The sequence below is a fragment of the Neopelma chrysocephalum genome, unplaced genomic scaffold (assembly GCF_003984885.1).
Source record: "Neopelma chrysocephalum unplaced genomic scaffold, ASM398488v2 Primary Assembly neopelma1_124, whole genome shotgun sequence".
NCBI lineage: Eukaryota > Metazoa > Chordata > Aves > Passeriformes > Pipridae > Neopelma > Neopelma chrysocephalum.
Window position 1 is genome coordinate 1,423,633 of NW_020897786.1, and position 27,419 is coordinate 1,451,051.

General features: G+C 46.5%; 1 protein-coding gene across 2 annotated transcripts in view; it reads right to left on the reverse strand.

Moving 5' to 3' along the window:
* Positions 1-27,419, reverse strand: part of HCN4 (hyperpolarization activated cyclic nucleotide gated potassium channel 4) — a 134,267-nt gene that overhangs the window by 80,263 nt on the left and 26,585 nt on the right. Inside the window, exon 1 of one of the 2 annotated variants that reach the window (XM_027697885.1) lies at positions 11,173-11,987. The exons of the other annotated variant lie outside the window; for it this stretch is intronic. Within the exon in view, the coding sequence (XP_027553686.1) occupies positions 11,173-11,873 (701 nt within the window). The 5' untranslated portion in view covers positions 11,874-11,987. Of the gene's footprint in view, positions 1-11,172; positions 11,988-27,419 lie in introns of those variants that run through there. 2 annotated transcript variants of the gene reach the window in all.

Below are 27,419 nucleotides of genomic sequence, written 5' to 3' on the forward strand. Positions count from 1 at the left end.
GGAGTCCTAGGCCATTCCCACATCTGCCACTGTTAGCCCAAATTCCTGTTTGTGCTGCTAAAGGAGCTGCCTGTGTTTGGAAGGCTTGGGCCCAACTTCCAATGAGTTCCTACAGACAATGAGAAGGCAGTGGAATCCACCCTGTTTGGGTGATGGATCGGGAGCAGATGAGAGAGGAGTGCCTGTGCTGCAAAGGGACAGCGGAGGAGCCCGGTCACAAAGGGAATACACGACCCCAGCAGTGGAACCTTCCATGAGGTTTTGCAAAAGTGAGGACCAGGAACTGTCCAAACTCAGTCAAGGTTTAGCCAAAAGTCACTGCCAAATCTGGAGTTTAAGCATGTCTAACCACAGCATACACATTGTATGGCCCTGACCAAGGCTGGCACGATCTCAATCACACTTGTGTTTGCACTAAAAGCCAAAGATCACAACAGATTATCCAGGAGATTCAACAGTCAGCCAGCTGAAGGGATGTTTCTAAGGCTGCCACACCACAGAAAGGGACAGATATCTTGCCAGCTTCTGTGCCAGACCTGTTATTTGAAAGTGTTTACCAAAGTCAGGAGTCACATATTCCCAGAGAAAGGGTAGCACACCTTGCAGTGCACATGACTAGCAAGAAAGAGATGGAACATTTTCTTTCTAGACCATCTCCAAACCCCATGCAGGGGCTGCACAATTCTCATTTATGGACATAAAAGGTAAAATTCCTCATCTCCCTCTCCATGAAGGCTTTTTTCCTATCTTTTTCCAGCCTAGTTCTAAATGTGCCAGACAATATAGCACCACACACAGAACTGCAGAGTGTTGGTAACCACTTTCCTTGTGGAGCCAATGACTCAGGAATCACCTAACAGTACATAGAGCCACTAATTTTTGTGGTCCTAACAAAAGGTGGACAAGAGGTGAGACCAAATCTACTGCAGTACACAGAAATGGAGAATCAAGAAGAAATTCTCACAAAACTGCTTTGTAGATAACAACCACACACCTGCTGACATCTACTCTGGCATCTGCTGTTACATTAAAATATTTTACAGTCCTCCAGCACCTTCCTTGCCCCCTGGCAGCAGTACCCCACTTTTTCAGAGTTGGAGAAATCAAGGCACAGAGTATCTGTCCAGGATGGCTCACAGGGTCCAAAATAGATGCCTGATTTGCCTTCCAGCTTGTCCTTCTGGCTGTTATACATTGCTTATGATTCAAAGTGCATCTGCAGCTAAATGAGCATGGGAGAATGATACAAATGCTTTGTATGGGCATCAAGGAGAACAGACCATCATCTGTAGTCTAGACTGGTCCTTTCTCCTGCCCTCCCCACAATTCACAGAAAAATAAGGATGAAAAAATACATTCCTCTTGTTATTAACAGAAGTATTAACTCGTGCATGCATAAGTACATGAAAGCAAGGGGGAAAGGTCAAGCATCAGGAATTTGTGCTTAATGAAAGTGGGTTTGCTATTGTTAAAAAAGCTGCCCCGAGACAGTCATCACTATCATTTCTCTTATCACCTGGACTGTTGGGAGAGCTGGTCCAGGACACTGCCTTTGTACTGCCTCGCTGTGCAACTCCTGCTGCTCTGCAGAGAGCCAGGATGTCACCGCACTGCCTCTCTGCACCACCTCCAGCTGGACACGAAGGTGGACAGAGGGGAGGGAACACGCGGAGCCGGAGCCGGGCTGGATAATGAGGGGCCTCCACGTCCCCCGGTGACACACACCACGCACACGCTGCTCCTTCGCAGCTGAGCCGCTGCCCTGGGTGACAGTGTTAGAGCTGGGATGAGTGAGCACCTTGCCCTGAAATCACGTGGGAAGGACTTATTAACTGGAGTCCCCCAGTCTATGGAATGCAGCCGTTATCTCCCTCCCGAGCTCTGGAGCGCTGATAACTTTGCAAGACATTTCTTTCCCACACCCCGGCAAATCCAAATGCACTTCGCCGTGTTTTCCATCCCTCCACCCCCCAGCTCCGTGCTCAGGTGGAGCTGAGGATCACACTGTAATAGCGGCTCTGACCAGGAGAACCGACTCCCAGCAGAGCTCCTCTGCACACAGCCCCGCCGGAGCTGAGCACAGGGATGAGGAGTTACTCGGTGTACAGCCACCGATTCCCTGGCAGTCACAAGCACCCTGAGCACAGCTGTGAAAATCAAAATCCAGGAGTTCCAGCTCCTACACTGGAGTCAGCTGGCAACCTGCAGCTCCTCTCCTGCCTCTGAGCTCTGTAACAATGGATGCACAAACACAGACAACCCCTCCATCCAAAGAGGCAGAGATTTAAATCCTTAATTAGCACATTTGGACGAGTCACCACAAATGAGATTAGCTTTTGCGCATCGCTGGGGAAGCTGCTGTGCCCCTATAATGTGGAAGTGGTGGATCCTCCAGCTGACCTTGGAATTCCCCTTTGGATGCTCATCTGCTTTGCTCTCTCGGCACTGTCTTCCCCGCTGCCTGCAGGGTCTCCTTGGGAGATAACAGCCTGGTCTTCCCACAGCCAGGAGCTGACACCAGGCACGGGGTGACCATATTTGATGTCAGCCACTGTGAATATACTGCACTGAATGAGTAATTTCAATTTGTAAAGGCACTTCCCAGGTAGCAAACCTGGGTAAAAGGGCAGGAAAAGGTTTCTATAACAGCACCTTGTTAGCCCAGTCACAAATCTGCTCCCTCTTCTCTGTTTCTGGAGTCCTAAGTGCTGTTTCTGCTGACAAACCCCGGGTTTAGTGCTGTCAGCACTGCAGAGATGTGGAGCTGCACAGAGCCAAGCTGTGTTCTCCTGTGCCTCATGCTTCACCAAAAACCAGCCCACTCATTAAGGACACCTGGGCACTCCTCATGCTTGTCATACACAGAGCAGCTTTGATGTGGAGCCTCCAGGGTGAACATGCAGTGCCACCCGGGCAAGAAACCTTGTCCTGCCCTGTAGGCTGCCAAGTGACTGTTTTCCAACCATCTCACTAAGAAATGCTCCGACTCGTGGCCGTGAGCGCTGTGTTGCTGCAGGGAAGAGGTCAGTTAAACAGTTCAGATGGAACCCCCTTCACCATAATGACTCTGACTCTTCTGCAACTAAAGCAAGTACATCTCATCCCTAGACACCCAAAAGGCAGTGATGTCACCAGTGGGTGCTGCCTGGCTTGAGAGATGATTGTGGATACTGCACCTGCACCAGCAGTCACACAATGTGTGTGGGAAGGAAGCAGGAGAGGACGCAGATCTCTCCGCATGGAAACGAGCCCATGCTCTGTTACAGACCAGGAAAGGGATATCAGAGCACCTGTCAGAGTTGGTGATTTTCTTAATTCTTCCCTTGGCCTCGAGTTCTGGAAATAGTCTCATCCTACCTCACACAGGAACAGCCTGGACCGTGATCAGCCACAGACCTCGAGGCATGAGCATTTAGGGGTGAAATCTCCCACTCTCAGTAGCCACTTCCCTCCAGCCTGGCCTTTCCCTTGCACTCAGCAGTGGAAATGGGTTTTTTGAAGTTCTCAAAAGCAGTTGGCACCTTTCTTTTTGAGTGACATTCATCTGTAGGTAAATTGATTTAATAGCTTGTTAGAGTGCCAATTAGAACCAACAATAACTCAATTGACCTATAACTGCCTTGGCACCAACACAGCTTCCAAAAATAAGAGAAAGGAAGAAATCTCTGCTCTGGCAGAGATGAGAGCTCAGATAGTTGGTTTCAAGAGCAAACTGAGGGATTCATGGACTTGCTAATGAGATGCTCATAACACATCAGAAACAAAGACAAATTTCAATGGTTTCAAGCTAAAATGACACTATGTTATCTCCAGACAAAGATCACTCTTTTATCTGTATAATAAATGGATTTCAGTGCAGCAGCAATGACTCCACAGCAGAAAAAACCTCAGTGCCACAGAAAGCACTAGCACAGTTACCTAACCAGAATAACACAGTATTGAAAACCCAAGTTTAGCTCCTTATAATAGTACTGAGAAATCCTACACCGATTCCATGTCGATCTACTAATAAACATCTTCAGAAAACACATTTTTCCCTCGAACATAATCTGCTTCATACTAATGCAGTGGAGATTGTGCTTCTATACAAATTCACTGTTTTAAATACTTAGCCCTGAGATTGAGGTATTTTGAGTTTAAAAAACCAGAAAACCAGAAAATGTTAGTAGAGTTTGTCTAAACATTGGTAGTGTCCAAGGATAGAAAGAAGGATAATGTGGAAGGGTTTTAAATTACTAGGCAAAAGGATCAATTCTTAAAACAGGAAGGGGACTGAGAAAACTGAGATTGTTTGAAGAATCAGAAGGACAAGAGCAACTAAGAACATATAGAAGGAGAGGGAACAAATTGGGAGAGACTCACCCAGGGAAAAACCTGAAGGATAAGGATGGAGACTGGAACTGGACTGAGTAAAGAGCCAAGTCAACACACTGCAACTGGAACATTGCAAGGGGTGAAGGGAGATACTAAAAACTAAGATGAAATCTTAGTGATCAGATGATAAGCTGCATATTGGGATGTAGGACTGGCTGGACAAGAATCCTGCCACAAGAAGCCTAGAAAATGGAGATGGGGCTGGTGGGATGAGAAACATAAACTTGAAACGAGGGATGGGGAAAAAAACAGGTTGGAGGGAGTGGGGCTAGAGGTGAAAAGGAGAAAACAGCAGAGAGTTTGTTAAAGGCAGAGCGTGTTTCCCTTTGAAGCCTGGAGGGTCACCCAGGAATCTGGTGCATCCTCGTTCCCTTGCTGTAACTCCCTGCCATGGCCACTGCTGAGTTCAGAGCAGAGGGCACAGCACAGCCTTGGGAAGATCCACACCTGCCAATGAATCCAGAGATATTATTATGCTGAGGATAGGGATTGATTTTGTTTTTTAAAACCTTAACAACTGTACAAAGCTCTGTGTTAAGAACTGGACTGCAAAGTCAAAATGAAACAGCAGAAGGGAGGTTGGCTGTACATGTGTTTTGTTACAGACGTTATATGGTTCAAACCAGTTCTTCCCAGAGAGTTCATGCTTCCTTCAAGATGGGAGGAAGGGCTTGAGGCAGATGTGTGCAGGGAAGAGATCTCCTGTAGGAGCCCATTTCTTGCACAATCTGGCAGGTTTGCAGTGGAAGAGATAAGGAACTGCAGAATGAGATGTGATGGCCAGGGCAGGTGAGTGGTGCCCTGGAGACTCCCCTTCTGCCAAAAAGTTCCTGCAGAGGTGACAGACAGAGCACCCAATCCAAAACTGTAATTACAGTAATATTCTTAGATGATGATTAAAGAGAACACGATGCCATTGTTTACAGGGATGATTATTTTTTTGCTATAACAACAGACAAACTAACAACCACCAGAGCTTGGGAAGAGGGCGGGTGGGATCGGCACGGCTGTTTCCCAGTCTGGCTGCCCCCCCAGCCACGCCAAGAAATGCTCCAAATCACACTGTCCCATCCTCTTAAAGCACCCATTGCTCTTAGAACAGGTGGTCATTAGCCCTGTGCCCTTGTCTTTTGGCTGATTCCCTCCGGAGCACCCCCAGGGCAGAGCTCTGAACACCAGGGATGCTGGGCAAGGCCTCCTGCTCTGCCAAACTCGGCCTCAGTTCCACTACACCAGGTCATGGATGTTTTTGACCTCAGTCTCTCCAAGTCTCTGCCACCCCACTCTCACCTGGGCATGACAGTACCAGTTTCCCAGCCAAAGTGTCACAAAGGAAAATGAATGTTCATTGCTGTTACAGTTGAATATTTTATAAGTGCAAAAAATAAAAAAAGAGAAAAATTAACTTCCCCCCCCCGATAAGGATCTGAGTAAGATGTAATAAAAAAGGTATGTTATCTTACAAGGGGAGATGGAGAAAATGTTAAATAGCTTTTCCCAAGGGAACCATCCCTGAGTGCACTGAGGGAGCCATGGGCTTCTATGGAAGAGATAATGTCTTCATCTGTTGGTAGGGACTGGTATGAAGAGCCTGAATTAAGTTCATGCAGAAAATCTTAATCATAGCTCTTTGCTAAATCTAAATGTTTGCTTTAGTACTTATTTAGGTTATTTTATGTCGTTTTCCACACGTGAACATACATGAAAATACCATAATATATCACAGTCTTAATATATATCCTGAGGATACACTGAGGTATCATTTACTGAGGCCTCCCTGTTTTCAAGGTTGGGTCAGAACTTGTCTCATACACAAAGCTATATTCCTACATGGATTGTCTAGTGTGGTATTATTTACTTTCCACCTACTGACATGTGAACTGGGGTGTGAAGCATGTGATGACTTGCCCATGGACATGGGAAATATGGCTGCAGTAGTTTGATTCCCTTAGTTCATGGTCACAAACCCACATTTTTTCTCTTGCAACTTGTATTCAAGTCCACTGGAGGCAACACGAACCCAATCCATGCTGCTCAGCACAATTTGGATTATCCTTCATATTATTCCTGCTTGGATCCCTTCGTTCTGCTCCAGCAAACTGCCCTGGGAATTGGCAGGAAAGTTCTCTGCAGCAAAGGCAGCAGGATCTGACTCCCCCCTCAGCTTGCAGCATCCCCATGTCATTCCAAGGCAACACACCAGCAGCACGGAGAGGAAGAGAAGAGATCCAAGGCTGGGAGCTGCCCCTCCAAACCTGGGCCTGTCCACACTTCCCACTGGATTCCAACAACAGACACAGGTTCTGCTGCCACTCCAATGCTCCCTGACCTTCCCCTTCACGCAGAGCTTTCCCTGACCCAGAATTTCCATGTGCTGTACATTCAGCTCACACAATGGGCACTTTCATTGCTGTGAGCAGAGGGCAAGTCATGGGATCAGAGCTGCCACTGTGGGCAGCCCCTGAGCGTGGGCAGGAATGAAGCAAGGCCGGCACAAGAAGCAGCATTTTGGGCAGAAGACAGAGAAAAGGGCATTACTGCCTGAGAGCAGGGAGCAGCACCCACCTCAGGGAGCTGCCAAAGTCACTGAGCACTGCTGGACACTCCACAAATTGTTTACCCTTCTAACAGAACAGGAAAAAGCTTCTCAGGGAAAAGAGTCTCCACAGACAGAGCAGCGCTCCGAGAGACTGGAAATCAGGTCTGCTCAGGAGAGTGGGAAAGGTAACCACACATCCTTCCCATCTTTGCTCAGTCCCACCAGTGATACCGGGTGCAGATGTTTGGACTATAATTAGTAGATCCCACTGATTCCCCCAAAGAAGGCAGGCTGCATGACACTGCAGCATGACGGGAAGCAAATGATTTTGTTCTTTCCCTACCTTATACCTCATACCTGAGCATCTATTTTTTTGGTGCCACAGAAATCTCCCCAGGGTCCCAGCAGCCAGGGAGTTCTGGCAGAGGAAGCAAACGAAATAAAGGATCTGTTTGCAGGAAAGTATTACAAGTAAGGGAGAACAGTGAAGAGAAAAAATCTAAAATCTGTAGTTGTGTCTGTTACCGAGTGGAATGTTTTCCATTGTTTTCAAAGAGACAGCAGCTTCTATTCTCTGTGAAGAAGTTAATAGATTACCGGGCAGTGAATAATGTGCAGTTCTATTTACATCCACTGTTTGGACTATTTTGGTCCCTCAGATAGTGTATCTGTTCTCAGGTCTTTCTAAAAGCAGCATGCTACACGTTTTTTGCAAGCAATTCTGGGCAGCAGCTACAACCCATATGCTTCAGTCAGCTACAAACTAGACAGATCATTGTTTGTCTGGAATTTTTTTATTAAACCAATTGTACTGGATCAATGCTTCCTCTAAGCAATACATAACAATTCTATCTACCCAGTGAAAAAGCTTTCAAAGTCACAGATAAATGCTGATCTCAGAAATACAGTTTGGCTCTGCACCGATGTGCGATCAGCCACAGATGCAAACAAACTCCGGCAGCCAGCACATACATCTGCACCTCAGAAGAGAAGCCAGTACTCTGATTTTCATTAGACACCTTTTAAGAGCTTCTAGAACCAGCCCACTGCATTAGTCAGGAGTACTCAGGGGCACTGAGCTTGGTTTTTATAAAGGTCATTTGATGTCTTTTCCCCTCACAATGGACTAAAAGCAGAAATCAACAGAGCCTGAATCTATATTAATCTGCTTTACTCTTGGAGGGTCATAGATTTGCCACTGGAATTAGCCATATTAGATGCTAAAATGATAATTTAATGAGACAATGATGAAAGCCTCTGTTCTATTCTAAATCAGGAACTCCTCTCGCATAGCGCAAGGAGAAGCAACTCCATGAAGTCAGAGAATTACACCAATGTCATTTCGCAGCAGTAAATTGGGCTGGAGTGTTCCATGCAAAACTTCCCATCTCAAGCTGTACTGAGACAGGAGTCACGAGGTCTGGAGCTCCACCAAAATGCCTGGAGATGCACCTCTCTCTCAGAGGGGAAACTGGTTTCTCCAAAAAGACAGAAAGCAAGCTCAGGGTCTAAATAATTACTAACTTGAAACTGGTACCCCAAATGCTGCTGCACAGCTTTGGTGACAGTAAAGGGCAGGATAATGGAGCCTCACTCCTCCATGATCATTCCTACTGCTCCAAGATCTGCACCCATCTCTAGCAGGGAGCAACTGGGCATTGCACTGCGTAATTCCCAAGGCACAAACCACACTCCTTTGGGTCAAGGATATTGTAAATATTTTGGTAATATCTGCTCTTTGGTGCAGTCTGCTGCATTCCAGAGGTCAAAAAATGCTATTCGTATTCATGTGAGTTGTTTCCAAGACAGATGCTTTAGTAGAGGGGAAGAAGGAATACAAAGCCCGAGCAGAATCTGGAAGGCTCCCACTCCTCTCCTTCAAGGCAGCCTTTGTTCACAGGTCATTTTCCTTGGAAGCCCACGCCTGTTCTCTAAGCAGCATCCATATTCCAGCAGACATGCTGCAAGTGACCCAGGGACAGGGGTGAGCAAAGTTCCCCCAAAAATATCCCTCCTGACCAGACAGTGGTGCCTCCAGCTCCTCCTGGCCTTGTGCACCCTCAGTGCCACTGCCCCATCCGAGGCTGGCAGGTGACAGCAGGGACACAGCCCATGTTGGTGTGCTGGCCTTCCACACCACTTCAGAAGAAACACAAGGCAGGGAGATATCAGCCCACCTGGAATCTGCCCCCAAGCAGGTCTTGCCCCAGGATACAGACACCCAACTCACTGTGCCTTCTCTGCACAAATTCCCAGCTATGTCAGGGCAGGATTATGTTCTAATATCAAGAGTCATCCGTGCATTCATAGAGATCTGCATGCACAGAACAGCTCAGTGCTCGGTGGGATCATCTGGCTGGGGGGAGTTGGAGCTTGCCAGCATATTTCATTCCTTTGTGCAAGGCTAGGAGTGGCCAAGTGCCTCAGAAATAAAAACTTACCTCATCATTTTAACGCATAAGCACTGGTTCAGTAGGAACCTTAAAAATCCAAACTCTTAGGACCATCTCACCTTGGGCAAGGTGGTTACCTCAGCTACTGCTCTCAAGTTTGCCAGGCTGGTTCTATGCTGAAACAGTCATGAGGATGGAAGGGAATAAACCCACTATACAGAGACACAAAGACACAAAGACATGCAAACTGAATGCTGCTTTTGCATAAATCCAAATACAGTCCAGAGACTAAATCCAAAATTCCTTGAGGGTGTGACATATAGAGAACACCTTGCTAAAATAACCCAAGAAAACACAGTTGTTAGTTTTTACTCCAGACTCGTGGCAAATAATGCAAAGATCTACAGCCAAGAGTATGAATTGGGTTTTGCTCTTTTTAAAGCTGATCACTCTCACATTTCAGTGTTTGTGAGCTATTACTCGATCAGTCACAACTGGGAGGCTATTTTATAGTCCTTCCAGTCTGGGATTGGGTAGGATTGTGCTTGCATATAATGCTGTAGCTACTGGAAGCCCTCAAATGCTCACTCAGCTGTGTGCTTGGGACACTTGAATGCACTGAATTTAAATGACAGTGCAGTCTTCCAACTCACATAGCCTTCTAATAACATTTGTTAATCCAAGCAAATATCAAGGAATCTGGTCAGTGCCAGTGCTGAATCTGCTCAGCGTGTGGGCTACTTGCTAAATCCCTAATAGGTAGTGTCAAGAGGTTTCTGACATGGCTGTTTGGGCAAACAAATCCACCCTGGAGCTCCTTCCTGCAATTACCTTGCTAACTAAGGGAATATTACCAGGTTTCTTGAAGAGTCCAACAATTCAATAAAATCATGTAGTGTGACAGGTATGTGTTTGAATAATGTTCTTCTACCATGTGCTTTTAAATGTGAGATGTAAGCCTGTTGTAATTAAAGTTGAAGCAATAAACCTTAGCCATTGATTGCACTAAGTAATTAATTATTGATTGCAGTACTTTACATACATATTGCAGAGGACAATTCACCTGTGCAGTAGACATCCTTTGCTCAAAAATACCCAAACACAACCCCTCTGCTGTGCAGAACTACACAAAAACTGGCTCTAGGGTTTACAAGTTAGTTTCCTTATTAACCTCCATGGAAATGTTGCCATTACTTTCATAAAGCCGGTGTTAACTATTTCCTATCCAAATTAATTTTGGAAATAAGGATGTACAGATGAAAAAGAGAGGATCTTTCTCTGTAAGACTCTGAAGGTGTTAAGTTCCTTCTCAATGAATGCTGCCATCCCCTGCACATACCAATTCCTGACAAGCCATGCTGCAGTAAGACACTGTAAGGAGCAGCAACAGTAGCAACATCCTTCCCTAACTCTTGGGGAAGGAAAAGGGAGAGAGGACTCTGAGGTGTGAAAATGGGAAGCATTAGTCAGGCAGAGCACACATTCTGAACTGGGCATGTAGGACTAGTTAAGCAGCAGACACCACGCTTTTAGTCTGGAGTTATGCATCAGGTGGGAACATTTTTCCCCATTTACACTGAACTTATGGAGAGCCTTTCCCTTACAATAAGCCAAAGCAAGAGACATTTGTTGGTTTAAAAACATAATTTAAAATTAATAATAGTGTGGGGGCACTAAAATTAAGGTTAAATGTAAATGAAACCTGCAGATTGTTTGAGTAGAGCAGATCTTGGATGTGTCCTCCAGCTCCCCTGACTAGGAGATGAGCAAGGAAAGTTCTGTTGGGGTGGGTGCACGGTGCAGGAGGTCATATGGGAAGGGGCAGACCAGCTGGTTTGGAGTGGATCAGGAAGGGGGGGATTGTACCTGAAGTCGCTGTAGGGGTGGATGATCCAGAACCCGGCAGACTTAACCCTCTCCTGCTCCCTCTCCACGGCCTTCTGGCTGCCAAACATCCTCAAGGAGAATTTGTTGACCCCCGGCTGGAGCATGGCCCCGAACTGCCTCTGCATGAAACCGGCTTGGCCCAGCCTCTGCTCCTCATCTGGGGTGATCTGGTCGCACCCTCCACCTCCTTCCACTTTGATGGAAGTGGAGGAGCAGGCCCGGGGGGGCTGCTGAGGCTCCGGGGGGGACGCGGGCGGTGGGGGCGCCGGCAGCCCCTGCTCCAGCTCCCCACTGCCGGGGGGGCTCTTGTCCTCGCTTGGGGAGGCCGGCTCCCCTTCGCCGCCGATCAGCCTCTTCTCCTCGGCCGCGTCGTGGAGGTGCCTGCTGGTCAGCGAGGACAGGCTCCCTTTGAAGCGGCGGCAGTCCCCGTTGGTGCTGGTCTTGGCGCCCTTGCCGCCGGCCTCCGTCTCCAGGAGGCCGGGGTCCCCCCCTCTGCCGGGGTCCCCCCCGAGGGCCCGGGTGCTCCCAGCAGAGGGCGAAGGCAGTGGCTTCAGCCTGATGCTTTTCCTCCGGGTGTCCTTGTCGCTGTCATCCTCCTCGTCCATGATCGACGCCTTGGGTCCGATCTGCTGGGGCAGGCTGTAGAGCCTCTTGCGCATGGAGGGGGGCAGCTTGTCCATGGCCGATGCTGCTGCTGCTGCTGCTCAGTGAGAGAGAGAGACCCCCGCTCTGCCCAAGGAGGGGAACCGGCACTGCCCCCAGGCCCCTGCCCCCAGCTCAAGGGGCAGAGGGGACCAGAGGCTGGCGTGTCATCTCCTTACCAGGCTGTGGCATCCACAGGCTCTGCATCAAAACACAGCCTCTGCATCCAGAAGGGAAGGGAAGGGAAAAAAAATAAAAAAGAGGGAAGGCAAAAAATCCCCCCCTTCTTCACCGTTGTCCCGATTTGGCTACTTGCTGCTTGTCTTCCCTTGGTGAGTGTTACTGCAATCCCCGTCTGCTCAGATCCTGAGCACTGGGCAAGAAGTCTAGAGGAGAGCCACACACTCCTGGCTGGAAGGCGAGGGAGGGCGGTAGCGGCAGCAGCAGCCGCCTTGCCATGTTGGCTTCGAGATGCAAATGTGCCGTGTCTCCCGGCGGGCAGACATCATCCGGAAAGCGAAGCTCAAGCCCGGGTGCCTCAAACTCCTCAACCTGCCGGCCAGTAACACAATGAACTGCAACCTGCAGCGGCCACTGCTTGCTTACATCACTGTCATCACTTATTCCTCATGCAGCCCCTGCTCCTGGGAATATTCATGAAGCGATCCCATTCTATTGGGTTGCCATAGGAGCGACTACTGCACACAGGCTCTGCCTACCTGAGACAGCACCCGGGCTTCTTAAAGGGGCAACGCCCGGCGGGCGCGGGGCTGCTCCCGCCGCTCCGCGGGCACCGGGCGCTGCGGAGCCGCGGGGCCGGGCAGCGCTGGGCTCCGGGCCAGCCGGGGCTTATCGGCCACAAGCACCGGGCCGCCGCGAATTTAAAAATAGCAGCATCACAAACATGAAAAAAAAAAAATAGGAGCGAGAATATTCCTTTTCTCTTAGATGCGGGCGATCCCTGCTCCTCCTGGAGGTGTGGCCGCTGGAGGGCAGGTTCGCTTGTGTAGGCACGGGGGGTTTTGTGGGAAGGGGCGAATCCAAATCTAAAGGGAAAACAGCGGTTCACCTTGAAAATCTCACTTGCATGCAAAACAGGGGCTAGGGGAGTGCCTGTCTTGCCTAGCAGAAGTTTGCCTGCTGGGAACAGGCTGCGTTCGCACCCGTCCGCAGAGTCCCGAAGGGTTGGAAGGATCTTTTTTCCTTGGCTGCCTCGCTCCCCGTTAGCCATGCAAACCCGGTACTATGCCTCCCCTGCGGGGTTGGATCTGTAGAAGCCATTAAATAAAAAAATAAAAGCAAGCCGCATCTCGGAGAGCTCCCCCGCTGGATTGAGGGAGGCTGGGCTGGGCTGGGCTGGCGGAGGCAGTGGGATGCGTGGGCTCTCCCTGCGACGCGGGGAAACCCACTTCCCAGTGGGCACCTGAGTCAGCACTTCCTGCGGCTCACCCGCGACCGGCGCGTCTCCGGGGCACGCTCCTGGGAAAAGAACAGCTCCGCATGGGAATCCTCCTGCCTGCACTGCTGGCCACAGCGCACCTCGTGTAACAGAGGCCAAAGCAGCTAAAATCAGACATTTCCCTTTTGGTATTTGAGAGGGGGCTTTTGGAGAAAAGGAGGTAAAGAGGTAGCAATCAGCCGCGCCCGTGCTTATTTGGGAGTGGCTGCTTATCCTGTGATGTTTTAAGACTGATAAACCAGTTCAAATTATTTCCTAGTGTCGAGCCTTTGAAACCAGCGGAGTTAAATGACGAATCTGTTTGGCCATATGAGAGACTTTTGTATATATTTTTGTGTCAATTCAGCATTTCAGGCTTTCTAGAATATTTGTTGTTTCAGACATTTAAGATCCCACCTGCTAGGCAAAGGCAGGGAGGCTGAGCACAGGCAAGGAATGCCCACTGCAAGCAGGGAGGAAATCCTCACCCACTGCTGCAGTTCTGCTTTCCTGAGCAAATATTCACCTCTTCCCTCCCAGGAGTCACTTGCCATAGGTAACTTTGCCATTTAAAGCAGCAAATTTCCTTTAGGAAATGCCATGATCAGCAGTGACTTCACCACACACACACACACAGACAGCACATGCTTCCTCATCTTTGTTTGCCTGCTCTCTCCTGAATCCTTTCCTGATGTGTTCACCTGCTCCTCTTCTCCTCCCACCTCCTGGCACAACCCAGACTGGCTGTGACTCATTTCAAATACTCTACAGTGCAGCTACCCAGCACAAATATTATTTAATAGTATTACTTTTTTCACAATTTCTGATAGAACAAGCTTTTCTGGGGAAATAACTCTCAATTTTCAAATGTTCCTGGAGATCAAATAACGTGAATTAGGCCAGTGAGAGCAATAAAGGTCTTTTCCCTCTTCTTGTTCCCTCCTCCAGGCGCTGGGGATGCTGAGGTGTAAGCACTTGTGTTCCTCAGCTGCAATCAAGTGCCTTCCAAAAGGATGTGTTTTGATTAACGAGGTGCACAGCATCCAAAACTGATGCAGCTTCTTAAAGACAGTCCCTGATGTTCCCAGAGAATGACAGAGCAGTAAAGGACGTGCTCAAGGAATCGAGCTGTTTGTTCTCGTTCAGCTATCGGTATTCCAGCGCTCAGAACATCCCCACACTCCGTTCCCTGTCCTTCCTGGGATGTTCCCAGAGTGCTGCCTTACTTGGTGTCACAAATCAGATCCTCTGACAGAGAACACAACAGGGCAGCCGAGCAGCAGAGTCCTCCTGCATCACCTCTGCAGCAGGAAGGAAATGCTCAGGAGCACAGGCTGAGTCAGGGCCTGGCACTCTGCTGCACCATTCCAGAAGCACCCAGATATTCCCATGCCTGGAATTCTGGCTGGCACTTCCCAGCCACCACTGTCCAGGCTATATACCATGCATACAGACCACAGGTGCCTTTACATCTCTCTATAAAGCATTAAGCTTTGTGGAATCACCCAAGGTGCTCAGTCCAGAAGGTACATTCTTGTGTACCTCTGTCTCCAAGTTTGGGTTCTTAAACACTTCTAAAAACTTACAGGTACCAACCTCAGAGGAATTTTTCAAGTCCTTAAAATGTAATGACAATTTTGTATCCAGAGGACTTCAAAGTAATGATATTTTATTTGAGAACCTTCTAAGAACTAAGTGCAGGGAGATGGGAATTATCCTTGTCTAATGGTATGAAACTACTATCATGGACATAATTTATTGCCAGCATTATGGCAGTGCTTTCCATGTCAGCAAATGAACCTTTACAGACATATTTTTAGAATATTTCAGAAAAGCCAGGCCTGCTGGAGGTCTAAGTCTTACCTATCACTGGCTCACAGCACATTCAAAGGGGGTATAGAGAAGTCACCTGTCAGGAAAAGGCAGAACTGTTTTTGAGGGAAGTTATCTCATAACATATATATATAACAATATTTGTCAGACTCTGCTCCAAGACTTGGCATAGATACAAAGGGAATGGATTTAGTAGAGAGAACGCAGGTGAAGCAGCCAAAGATTCATTTGTTTCTTAAGGAATTTTGCCAGCTCAGAGACATATATATATATATATATACATATATATATACACACATATATATATACATATATATATATGGAATACGTATTTATGGAATATACATATATATGGTGCTATTTTATTAAAAAGCCAGTGCTGCAATGCAAATGTGAAAAATGACGTTCCAAATGAAGCCAGGACTACAGAAGAATAGACTGAGAGCCATAAAATCTGATATCCTGTAGCTCAGGGTACAGAAAGCAGCAGTGCAAGCTGGTCTTTTAGGACCACCTTTGCTTGGGTGAGAGATTCAGCATCACCCTTGAACTTCTAAATTCTCAGATGAAAATGGAGTCAATGAACATGTGGTATAGCTTGGAAGAACAGGAGCAAGTCCTTTCAAAGCTGCCTATTGTTCTTAGCAGGCAGCAAGTAACTCATAATTGGCATTTGAAACTCATGAAATATTCAACATTACAAAACAGGGAAATTCTACCTTAGAGTTTTCCTGGTAGAGTCTGCATTGGCTGCCTCTGCAGCCTGTATCATACCTAGAAGATAATGAAGAAATAATAATGATAAATACACAAATCCTATCTCCCCCTCAGCCCTATTAATTACCCAAGTGTGCTGTCACACTGTACTCATTGAAATTCAGCCAGGGCTTTCTTATGGCTCTGTGCTGTTCCTTATGGGAGCTGTAAAGTGGGGGACTGAACTGCTGGAACATGTGCTGAGGCCTATTTAAGGCACAGCCAAGAGGGCACCTGAGCATCTGTCTGGATCAAGGAAACAGCTGAGCAATGGGAAATGAGATCCAGGCTGGGATGCTGGGCTCAGGGGAGCCAGCCCACAGGGCAGGGGGACAGGGAAGAGTCCCACAGAGCTGGATGTCAGGATGGAAGGGAAAAGTCCAGCTTTGCTGTGCAAGAATTGCCTTGGGTTTTCAGAAAGAACGGTTCAAAGTCCATCAGTGGGAGCAGAGAGACACTGAACAGATCCCTGACAACGACAGGCTGTGGAGCCTGGCAAGAGAGGCAGCAGCAGGAGAGGAGATACACAACAGGACAGAAAAGCTTCTATCAGGAAGTGCTTGGAAAGCAATATTCATTCCAACTTCCAGTGGTAAACAAATCTGGAGCAATCCCACTCTCTTCACCCTTATAAGCAAGATCAAAATATGAGCACTTGTGTAGGATATAAGGGGGTTGCTGGAATGTGCTTACAGCTGACAAACAGCTTTGCCACCGGACTGCAAAAAGGAAATGTTATCCAAAGAATCGGCCACGTTGGTGTCTATGGAAAGAAGTCACAGACTCTGCAGAAAATAACCCCCTGAGATTTTTGGGATGTTGAGATATTTTGCAAAAGCTGGTAATCCTTGCTGGAGCAAGTAGCTGAAAATCCTAGCTAGGAACAGATTGATTAGCATGAGCATCTTGCCACCTGACCTTTAATATTCCCCTTGGAGAACAGAAACCTTCATAGAAATAGAAAAACAGAGACAGGTAGCCACATATGGAGCTCTGAAGAAGAGAAATGACACAGCTCAGAGAAGCTGCTGAGATTGGAGCAACTATATGATTTAGACACAATTACTTTTAGGTTATAAAATTTTTACATTATGGTCTAAACTCTACCAATGAATTCTCCAATATTCACAGTGAAATGCTCATATTGAGCTTGCATCTTGAACTTCAATAAAATTTCCCTTCCAGATGTATATTCCATCAAATTTCCATTTAGAAACCAAGCACTAGCTTATTTTTCTGCCCTGATGTGCAATTATTCAGGTTTGGGTTCAGACAGCATGGGGAGGTTTGCTCAGTCTGGATCAGCTCAGTGACTATCAAACGAGTCTGTCTTTCACCAGTGTTTCATGAGCTGCAGCCTCACAGAGAACAAGGGATCCCTCTCCTGAGCCTGTCCCGCCAATGTATCTCCTGTCTGCATCAACTGGACTATTTTGGATTATCATGCAGTGCTGGATTTGTTGGGAAATGTGCCACTGTCTCCCACAACAGCAATGGCAGCCTCCAACTTGGGGACATCCAGACTCTGCTCTTAGTGAGCTGCCTTCTGCCAGGGCTGACTTTAACCCTCTCTCTTCCTCAGAAGTAGTTAATCAAACAAACCCAACATCATGTTTCCAAAACCAAAGTTTCCAGCCATACCACCTGTCGGGCACTTTACAGCTCTGACTTAAGAACTCATAGTCCTCATGGATGTACCTCAGCAATGCCTCCCTCCATCCAATTGCTGAAGACAGGCAGAAGACTGAAAAATTTGAAATAAGATACTAATTAGAAACAAGATGCTGTGTGAGCAAAATGGCTATAGAAGAAATATCCCATAGATTTATGCCTTGTGACTGGAGTCTCCCATGTCTGATGTGCAGGATCCTACACAAACCTTTCCTCCATAATTCACAGTTGGACTATCGTGGTCTAGTCATTTATTGATGCCAGTGCCGTGGGCTGCACTGGCTTTGAGCAGAAGGCCCTCAGAGATCCCTTCCAACCTAAATTACCCTTTAATTCCACGATTCTGTGACTCAAGAGGAATTCTCTCTTTACTCCAGCCACCTACTTCCTATGTAGGAAGATATTTTCTTTGAGACAAAATCCCTCTGTCAAATTAGTTTTAAACCATCAAACAGGTTGCAATTGTAGTAGGAGGGAGCTGACAGCCTGATGGGTACCAGGCATGACTCTGTAAGCTTCACTTCCTCGGGCAGGCAGCTAGAAGGCATGTCATGATTTTAGGGAACAAACTCAGACATTTCCACGCTGACTCACAATTTCTAAACTCCTGAGAACAGCCAAATTGCAAAGCCAGGCTTAGTCAGCACATCTAAACCATATGGCAGGAGAAGAGCTTCCAGCAGAAGATCCCAGGTGATCATTGCCCCTTACAGACACAGGGATGTTTCAGGCAGTTACGCCTCCCACTTGGTACCTGAAATGGAGTAGAACTTCACTGCCCATGAAAACAAGGCCAAAGGCAAGGGAGATGCAGTATTTCTGCCTGCAGTTCATTGTCACTGGTGTAAGTACATCCTCTACAAACAAGCAAACAGGTTAGGCCACTCTGAGTCCTCGAGACATTCCCATTATCCTGGAGGGAAAAGAGTGATTTGTGCCACTGCCATGTCTGTGGCTCAGCAGCAGCACCAGCAATGTCAATAAGTAAAGGGAAAAGGCTTCACTTGATAAGGCTGCAAACAATTCTGAGATTAAAATAAAGGCCTTCTCTGTCTGGGCTTTGCTTTTCGAAACCAGCCTCTGGGGGTACTGCCTGTAGCCCACTCAGCACCAGAAGAGTCTTGTGGTTATCCTAAATCTGGAGGTTATCCCAAATCTGGAGGTTATCCCAAATCTGGAGGTTACCCCCTTGAGTTTGCGCCTGCCCATGTCTACACATGCACATTTGTGCTTGAGCTGATCAAGCTTTTGGCTCAATTCTGGATCAAAAATGCACCCCAGGTCCGATTTGGGCCTCTGTCTGTCATTTGTTACTGTTGTTTAAGTGCAGGTGTTACTGAAGCATCTAGAAAATGCTGCTGAGACCAAAACCCAGCAGAGAAACACAACATGGCAGCAGAGTAACAAGCTTGTGCTCTTTAAATGCCAGCTCAGTGCTGTTTCCTTTCTGCTTGTTTAGGTTTAGAGAAAGCTTTGTTGAGAGGAGCTAGGGCAGGGAAAACACAGAGGAGGGTGGATCCAAAGCAGAAGAGCAGGGCAGAGTTCTGTAAGAACATGGGAAGAGGGCAGGGGGAGAATTGTCTGCATTGCATTCACCTGGATGATAAAGCTGTGCTGCAGTGCCACCATTAAGGAGGGTCTGAACTTCCATTATAAGATTCTTTATGGTCATTCTTCATCTCAACCACCTAAGCTGAGATTCTGAAAACCTTATCTTTACCAAAAAAAGAATTTCCTTCTTTTGAAAGATAAAGCAAAACCTGCTGGTTTTGGAAACAAGAAGGCTGTATGTGTAGAGGGGAAAAAAAAAAGAGAAAATGCACTTTTTTTCCCTCTTTTTTTAGATGGTATTTTAGGAACCAATGTATTACCCAAGTGGCTAATAATGAGATTTGGACTTCCAAATCAAAGGAAGTGCAAGTGCTGTACACTTGTCAAAGATTAAATACCCAGTAAACCCAGAAAGGTGGAGGCAGAAGATTTATTCTGTGTTTTCTTACCTGTCCCTGCCCTTCCCTGGATGCCCCTTGCCATCCACATTCAGACTGTATGGCCTTGTGCTAATTAAAATCTATCCTGCAGGCATCTCCCTGGTTCTCAGGCAAACAGGCCAAGGACTAGCTCAGATTTCCTCTTCCCCAGTGCCACGGGAGCTGGCTCTGATTAAACGGTGCCAAGTGCTCGATGCTCCCTGAGCTGATGAGCAGCAGGGAGTGCCCAGCCCTGCCCACCCAGGGACTCCCCACTGATTGATTTTACCAGCCTGTGCTTTCATTTGTTTTCAACACTCTGCTGACCTTTGTGTAAGGGTTTAAACAAAGCTCTGCAGACTCTTGAGGCCATTGCCTTGATGGTATCAGTTCATCACTGTATAAACGTGGCTCAGTGGATGGCAGCCCTGTGTGTGTGTGTTTTTGTGAGGGGAGGGATCCCACTCACCCGGCTCTTCTGTGAATACTGAAGCTTTTTTTGGTGAAATCAATGAGAAACTGCATCTAATGTTACTGCAAGGGCAGGACAACACAGAGCAGTTCTAGATGCTGCTTCCTGGACTCTGTCTCCTTTTCACACAACGCCCTTTCCCATGTGAATTGTAGAAACACTCCTGGGAGCAGGACAGAAGACAGGCCTTCCTGATTTTCCCCTAAACCATTAGCTGACAGAATCATATTCCCTCCTGTGCTCTCCTACTGCCTGATGGTATCTTAAATCTTCTGTTCAATGGAGCAACTTCACAAAGATGCTTCCTGTGGGACACCAGGGAAACAGGAAAATGGCATTTGCTTCACCATCTGCAATTTAGGAGGATGAAAACAGTTCTTTTTTTTAAAAAAAAACAAGCTTAAATTTTTCTGACAGGGTTCTAGATGATGTGACAGTATATGCAGCTCCACACATGGTTGACCTGTGGTGGGATGACGTGGAGAAGCAATCTGTGGCCACTTGATTGTGGCTCAGCTGCTTCCTGCTGGGCACACAGGCTGCCCTCGAGAGCTGCTCCAGTGCCCCACTCTGGGCTTGGCCGGGCCCTCAGGAGTTCCACACTGCAGAATGCCTTGGAGCACTTCTGTCCTTCACTGGAACTGGCACACAGTCTTGCCCGAGGTCACACAGCCCATCTGTCCCTTCAGCTTCCCAGGTTATCCGTGTTCCGGTGGTGTCTGCAGAACACGAGTATTTCTGTCCCTGTTCAGGGCAGCTGTAACACCCCTGTGTACATCCAGAGAGACAAACCAGCTTAGTAAAGCACAGCTGGACACTGCCACCACTTCCTGCTGCTCCCATGGAGAGATGTTGGACTGAAGGGCACTCTGGAGCTGGGGACATCTCAGTGCACACTCTACTCTAGAGGAAGCACTTCAGGTTACACAGCAATAACCACCACTTTCCCCCTTCTGAGCAACTTCATGTCACAGCTGATGCTTGACAAGCTGCCGTTCAGAGTCTGCTCAAAGGAATATTGTATATTTTATTAGCCCCTCTGTGCTTGTTAATTCTGTCTTTGTTTCTCACCATTCTACAAAACCCTTTGCAAATTCCTGTTTCAGTGGAACAACGAACTTCTACTTCCTTGGATTTGCAGGCTTCACTTAACATGATTAGGTGACAGGATTTATTTAGAAATGTATGGTGATAAAAATACCCAGTTTATGAGTAATGGGGAGGAAAAGCTCACAATTTTGTTGTTGCTTTTATAAATTCAAACTTCTCAGAAGGAGAAAAGGTTCAGAGCAGGTGTTTGCCACCCACACCTTTCAGTACTAGAGAATGGCCTTTTCTGCTGGAAAATGTAGTAAAGTACAATAACTAAACATTGAAAGGGAGAAGACTGGAGCAGCATGAACAGAGCAGACTGAGTCTTGCTGTGAGACCTAAAGAATGTGAGATTTGAAAAGATTTGATCTTCCCATCAAGCCCAGGGCTGACACAGAATTTGTTAAAACACCTTCCTGTGCCTTTAATTAGCCTGAAGACTTCTTTAGCTTATTTTGGCTTTCCATGAGAGGCAGATCTTTTAGGCTGGAACACGTAGCCCTGAACCATGCACTTACTCTCTGCTCTACAAGCTTTGGTGATCCTGCCCTTCCCCTCTGCTGGGAAGGTCTCCCGGTGCAGAAGACTCTCAAAAAGGTGGTTAAACTCTGCTCAGGACTCGTGGGAGAAGGTGTTAGCACCAAATCTAAGATGAAGACCCTGCTCAGCGGAAAAGAACTAGAAGACATACTTTAATAGAAAAGATCCTGGGAGCTTAATCTTTTCTGGTTAAGCAAAAGGAAATGTAAGTAATTATTTGATAATAATCTGTAAGTGCCCACATGGAGAGGTGGAGACCTGAACACGGAGGAATCCTCACACCAGCAGATGTAGTTGCAAAAGAGATGCTGCCTGGAAGCTCAACGCCTTCAGGCCAGAATTAAGTTAATAAGTTTTAATGTTGAGGGCAACTAACCTCTAGATTAACATGATGAAGTTTTTTGTAGATTCTCTGTCACAGGAAATTTAAAAAATAAGATTAGATATTTTTTTATAAAAGGTCTGCCTTAGCTCAATCCCAGATACTTGATTTGGATCTGCAATCAATTTGGGTTAGTCCCAGATCATGTCACACGGGAAGTTAGTGTAAATGTTAAAAATGTTCTTTTCTATATTAAATCCTGGAAAACGGAAAAAGCAAATGAACAGTAATAGTGACTAGAATGCTCACACCCTTTTCTGGGTCATTTGTGAATATGTTCAACTGCTGACATCCCTAAAGAACTCTTTTGGCACTGTCATGAGACCTGATTATTTACTTCTACCATCCATTTCTTTTGTCTACCCATACTAGGAACTTCCCTTACCTCCTTTGGCTGCTTAGTTTCCTCAAAGAATGGATTTTCCGCAGCCTTTTCAAAAGTCAAATGGATGGTATAAATCAGATCTCTCTTACTGTATTTATTGATGACTCTTCAAAGATGTCCGAGAGGTTTGTAAACTATTAGGACTCCTTTTGACACTTCCCAAGTGGAGCAAACTAGATCATATTTATTTAAGGTTTTGTCCTGTAGGAGGTTTGTGGTCCTCAGAAGTCAGCATCCTGCTTTTGGTTATAGTCATCTATTTGAGTACTAAAGATTTCCTCCTAAGCTGGGAAAGCCAGCTGGCCATTCACACACTTGTTGTGCTGTGCTTTTGATAGGATCTCAGCCAAGTGCTGGCTGTGTCATTTGTAAAGCCAGTGGTATAATCCAGGAATGCACTGGTTTCCTTCCTTTCCAAGGGCTGCCAATACTTCTGGCAGTGTCCTGACCTGCAGTGCCGATACCACACAGGGTCAGCATCCCCTGGGGTCACACACTCAGCACATGCTGGGAGCACAGGCACACTCTTCCTAAAATGGGCTGATTGTGGAGATACTGAGATCTTCTACCAGCCTGGACCATCACAACTCCAGTTTCAATACACACCTGCTTCAAAGAAAGACTCGCGATGAATTCTTAGGGGTTGTCTCTTTGCTTTTCACAGGTATCTTGCTGGGAGCGTGGCAGTGTGGCCTGATGGTGAATCTAAACTAAACCCCACAAATAGTAAACTTCATTGATGCAAAATGTTTGTTCTCCTGTAGAAAATGAATGCAAAATAATGAGATTTCCCAGTCTGTGTAACTATATTGCATGGATTTCCAAGAGCAATGAAGTCAGCTTTAGCCTTCATGTTTTATTAATGCCTTGTAGCCAAGTAAAATGAGTAATAAACTGGCACTTTAGAGAACTGGATGGAGCCATTTGAAGGCTGAATAACAACTAACCCTTCATTTACTGAGTTCCCTCTAGCAATTTTGCAGTACACACAGAAAGAAAATCAAGGAGCTACTGAAATAACTCTCCTTTGCACCAAAGATGCTGCTTACAGTAGGTGCACAAATTCACTTCAACACCTTCTGTCTGGTTGCTGTGTTGGGACAAGGAGGAACAATGGTTACCCTGGCCAGGCTACCACATCAAAGTCAATGTTGGACCCAGAATTCAAAATCTGGAACAGTCTTGCTGTCACTTTCTAATCATTACTCACCATTTTGAAGCACATTACTACAGCTAAAGATCCCCAAAAATCCAAATTAGTTTGAGGGGTCCTTCCCTTATAAATCCACTCTTTCAATCTAGTTCCTCTTTATAAAGGGACTAAAGAGAGAGCATTTCCTGAAATAAGGGAAAATAGACAAAAGTTGTCTTACATCTGTGTTTTCCCTGAGTGAGAACAGGAAATGCAGATATTATCCCTCCCACGTGCACTGCTGGGACAACTTTCCTCTCTACTGAAAATTAAAGCAGGGAATCCATATGCCCTGCTTGATTTTCTAAGCAAGGCTCATCTGTACCGTATCAAGCTCCCAGCCTTTGTGACTGCTCACTGAGGCAAGTTTTATTGCTACAGGAGATGAAATCAGTAAGATGCTCACTGCAGAGAATCTGAAAGATTTCACCAAAGCCTCTCAGCAAAGCAGTGGTAAGCCAGGAACTAAAATACAGGATTTCCCAATTCCTCATGCCACAGTCAGTCCATTGGAACAAGCTATTCCTCTCCACTTGTGCTTGTTCAACACTGCTTCTCAGACCCAGAATCCAGCTGTTGCCACTGAACTGAGAGCAGCTGTTGTTAAGCATTTCCCTAAATGCATTCCAAGCCATGTTTGTTTTCACTAAACCTGATGAACCAGCTGCCACAACCACTGAAACTGGAACGACCCACTTCAATCTCCATCTGATAGCAATGTTCTAAGTAGGCATCTCTGACCAAAAAAAGAAATCCCGGGCTGGAATCTTATGACTAGGTAGCTTCACATTTTTTTTCCTGTCAGTGTATAAGGAAAGATATAAGAGTGCAGTATAGAAGAGCTGGCACTGCATTATTCAGAGGGCCTGTGCTGCAGATTCCCTACACTGGCAAGTAGATCATTAGGAACTGGAAGTTTTCCTTAGAAAAACAGAGCAAGTGGGATTAAGAAAAAAAAAAGGAAAGAGACAAGGCTGTGGTCAGAAAAGGTAGAAGGCCCTGATGTTCCAAGGTTGTTTTGCATTTCGGATCAATAACAATGAACAATCTCCCAGGCAATGTCAGCCAAGGTGTCTGAGCCTACACCTGATCTCTCTGCCCCTACACTCCCACGTGCTCCATGGGCCTGAGGGAAGAAATCGGGATCCTCACAGCCTGTGGAGCCTCTGGTGAACTGAAACATGCTGCAGTCCATGGGAATCACTGTGTTAGGAGACAGCCCTTATCTTTTTGCCCTTGACAGAACTCAGTCTGGAAACGCTGGAGGTGAGCGTGTGTTTCCCAGAACAAATGGCAGCACATGCATGACATGGATTTATGCCTGCAATTCCAATAACTCTGCCTTTTTGAGTTCAGCCCTAATTGTAGTGTGCCTCACTGATGATTTAGAGCTTTTGATTTACTGATCTTATTTTACTCTTCCTGCAATTTCACCTCTTTGATCAGATCTTGCCAGCAGGTTTTCATTACCAAATAGGTGGGTTTTTTAAATAGCACAATTGCAAGTCATAATCATAAATATCAATCTTCATAACTCATCTGAGCACTCCATGTTCTTGTAATGTCGTGTGTCAGGACTCTGCTGCGGAGATAAACCCCCGCCCCTGTGGCTGCCAGCTTCCCATTCCTTTATTGATTCTCCCTATTTGCTGTAATTGAGTTTTTATACTTACCTTGTTCTTCAGTATGTAAATGCCCATCAGAGACAGGAAAAGAGACAGACCAGGGATTTCCACGTCTCGGCACCTCTCAGCAGAAGAGGGTGCTGTGCAACACTGATTAAAACAGATACTTCAGCCACTGAGGCAGTTAAGCTGAGCATTGCCTGTCCAGCTATCAAACCATCTACTACTCACATGACAGCAGGTGGCTGTAGGAAAAAGCTTATATTCCTTATTTTCCACTGGATGGGGAGGAAAAAAGGAATAATCTGCAATTTTCCAGCACTGACTCATCTGTTCTGAGTTGCCTGTGTTAAAGCAAGCCTTAAAGGGCTGTTTAGTTTATTATACAGGACGTGTCACTGTTCTGAAATGTTTGCATGTTTAAAATCCAGATTCACCTTTAATTTAGTATGGACTCAACTCTATTTATAGGTGTGTTTGCAGGTATGTGCTTAAGGACTGTGTCCTTAGCTGACATGCAGCCAAGGAGCCCATAATCTCTCCCTGCTATTACTACTTTTACTGCAGTTAAACAATGAGTTGGCCACGTTGGGATATGAGGCAGGGAGGTGGGTAAGGACTCCATTTCCAGTTTTGCATCCAGTTTTACTGGCTGATCCCTTAGTTCAAGTCTCTGAAAAGGCAGTGTGCACCTGCTTAGAGACCAGAGACCATTTAGCTCTGACTAGATCCAGGACCCCTGCTCTCCCAGGAAGGAGACTACACCTCCCTGGCCTTTCAGGAATTGCCAGGAGTGGCCTCTGAGATGCCCCTGGCAGACAATGCTGATGCTGATGATCACCTTCTGCAGCAGGTCCTGCTGCCACTTTCTTTCAGCACACAGTGGCTGTGACCACACTGAGCATCTGGTCCTGGGCCACCACTGCTGGGGGCACTGACACATCCCCATCCTGCAAATCATTCCTGCAAGGGCTCCTGCGGAAGCAAAAGGTTCTCAGCTTCCAGAATTCAGCATAATGATTGCTCTGACACTCCGGAGGAACATTATGCATGTGGATATATACTGGATTAAACTATTCCAACTTGGAATTTGGTAGCCATTTTCAGGTCATGCCTGTGTGAGTTTGTAAAGAAGTAGCAGAACATTTTTGGCCTTTTTGTGCTTCTACCACTAGAGAGCAGGAGAACGGTTCTCCCAGGCCACTGCGGCCGATCGGGCGGGAGAGCAGCTGTGAATCACCCAGGAACTCGTTACACAACCGAGTCTCTGAGGGGCACAACCCTTCAGCCCATTTATCAAACCCCAGCAGTTGCCACTTCCAGACAGGTGAAACCAGGGTGAGTGTGGAGCATGAGAGAACAGCCTGCATCCAGAGTAACGTGTGCAAGTTCTGACAGCAATGTACAGACACACAATCACCCCCTTGTGCTTCCTGGGAACAAGCTTGTTCTTTATTTTTTAACATATAAGTCTAGCCTAGATCCAACCCAAAGAGAAGAATATTCACTATTAAAGGTTGTACTCTGCCAAAATACACCTAGAACAAGGGAAACTACATTCATGTGCTTTGTGGTCTGCGATAATTCCTCTGTAGATATTTTTGCATCATTAGGAGAGACATCTCTCTGAACCATGAAATTTGGTTCTAGGTTTACCGTTCTTCCTAATGTTTACAAAAATATAGGATGAAACTACAGCTGTGGTTTCACACTGATCTACCAGCTGGAAGGTGCTGAAAGAGGAGAGGTCTTCACACCTTCCAGTTCTTCTCTCCCTTCCCTTTTCCTTGCACTCAGGGGACTTTCACAAACATTTCTATTTGCTAATCCAGAAAACGTGAGGTTTTTTGTTTCCTTTCTTGTCTAACTGATCAGAAAACATTTTTTTAAAGCACCTGATGAGAGCCAGGGGCAATAAAAGCAGCAGAGTGTAGGAGGTGGCAGGGGAAATAGAGCTTCCCTCTTTCAGTAGCAGTAACCTTTCGATCAGGTTCATTCTCACACACAAAATAGCAAGGTAAGGTAGAGACGCCAGGAAGGGATTCCTTGCCAGGAAAGCTGTTGAGATGTTTTCAGAAAGAAGTGCTTGAAGCCCTGAAGAACATTCTGTACTGGGCTCTGCCTGGGCAGTATCAGATAGTACCTTTATAGGAGTCTCAGGACTCTAATTTCAGCTGCACACGTAACTCCTTGTAAAAAAGCACAGAGCAGCTGAGATTCACCATCCT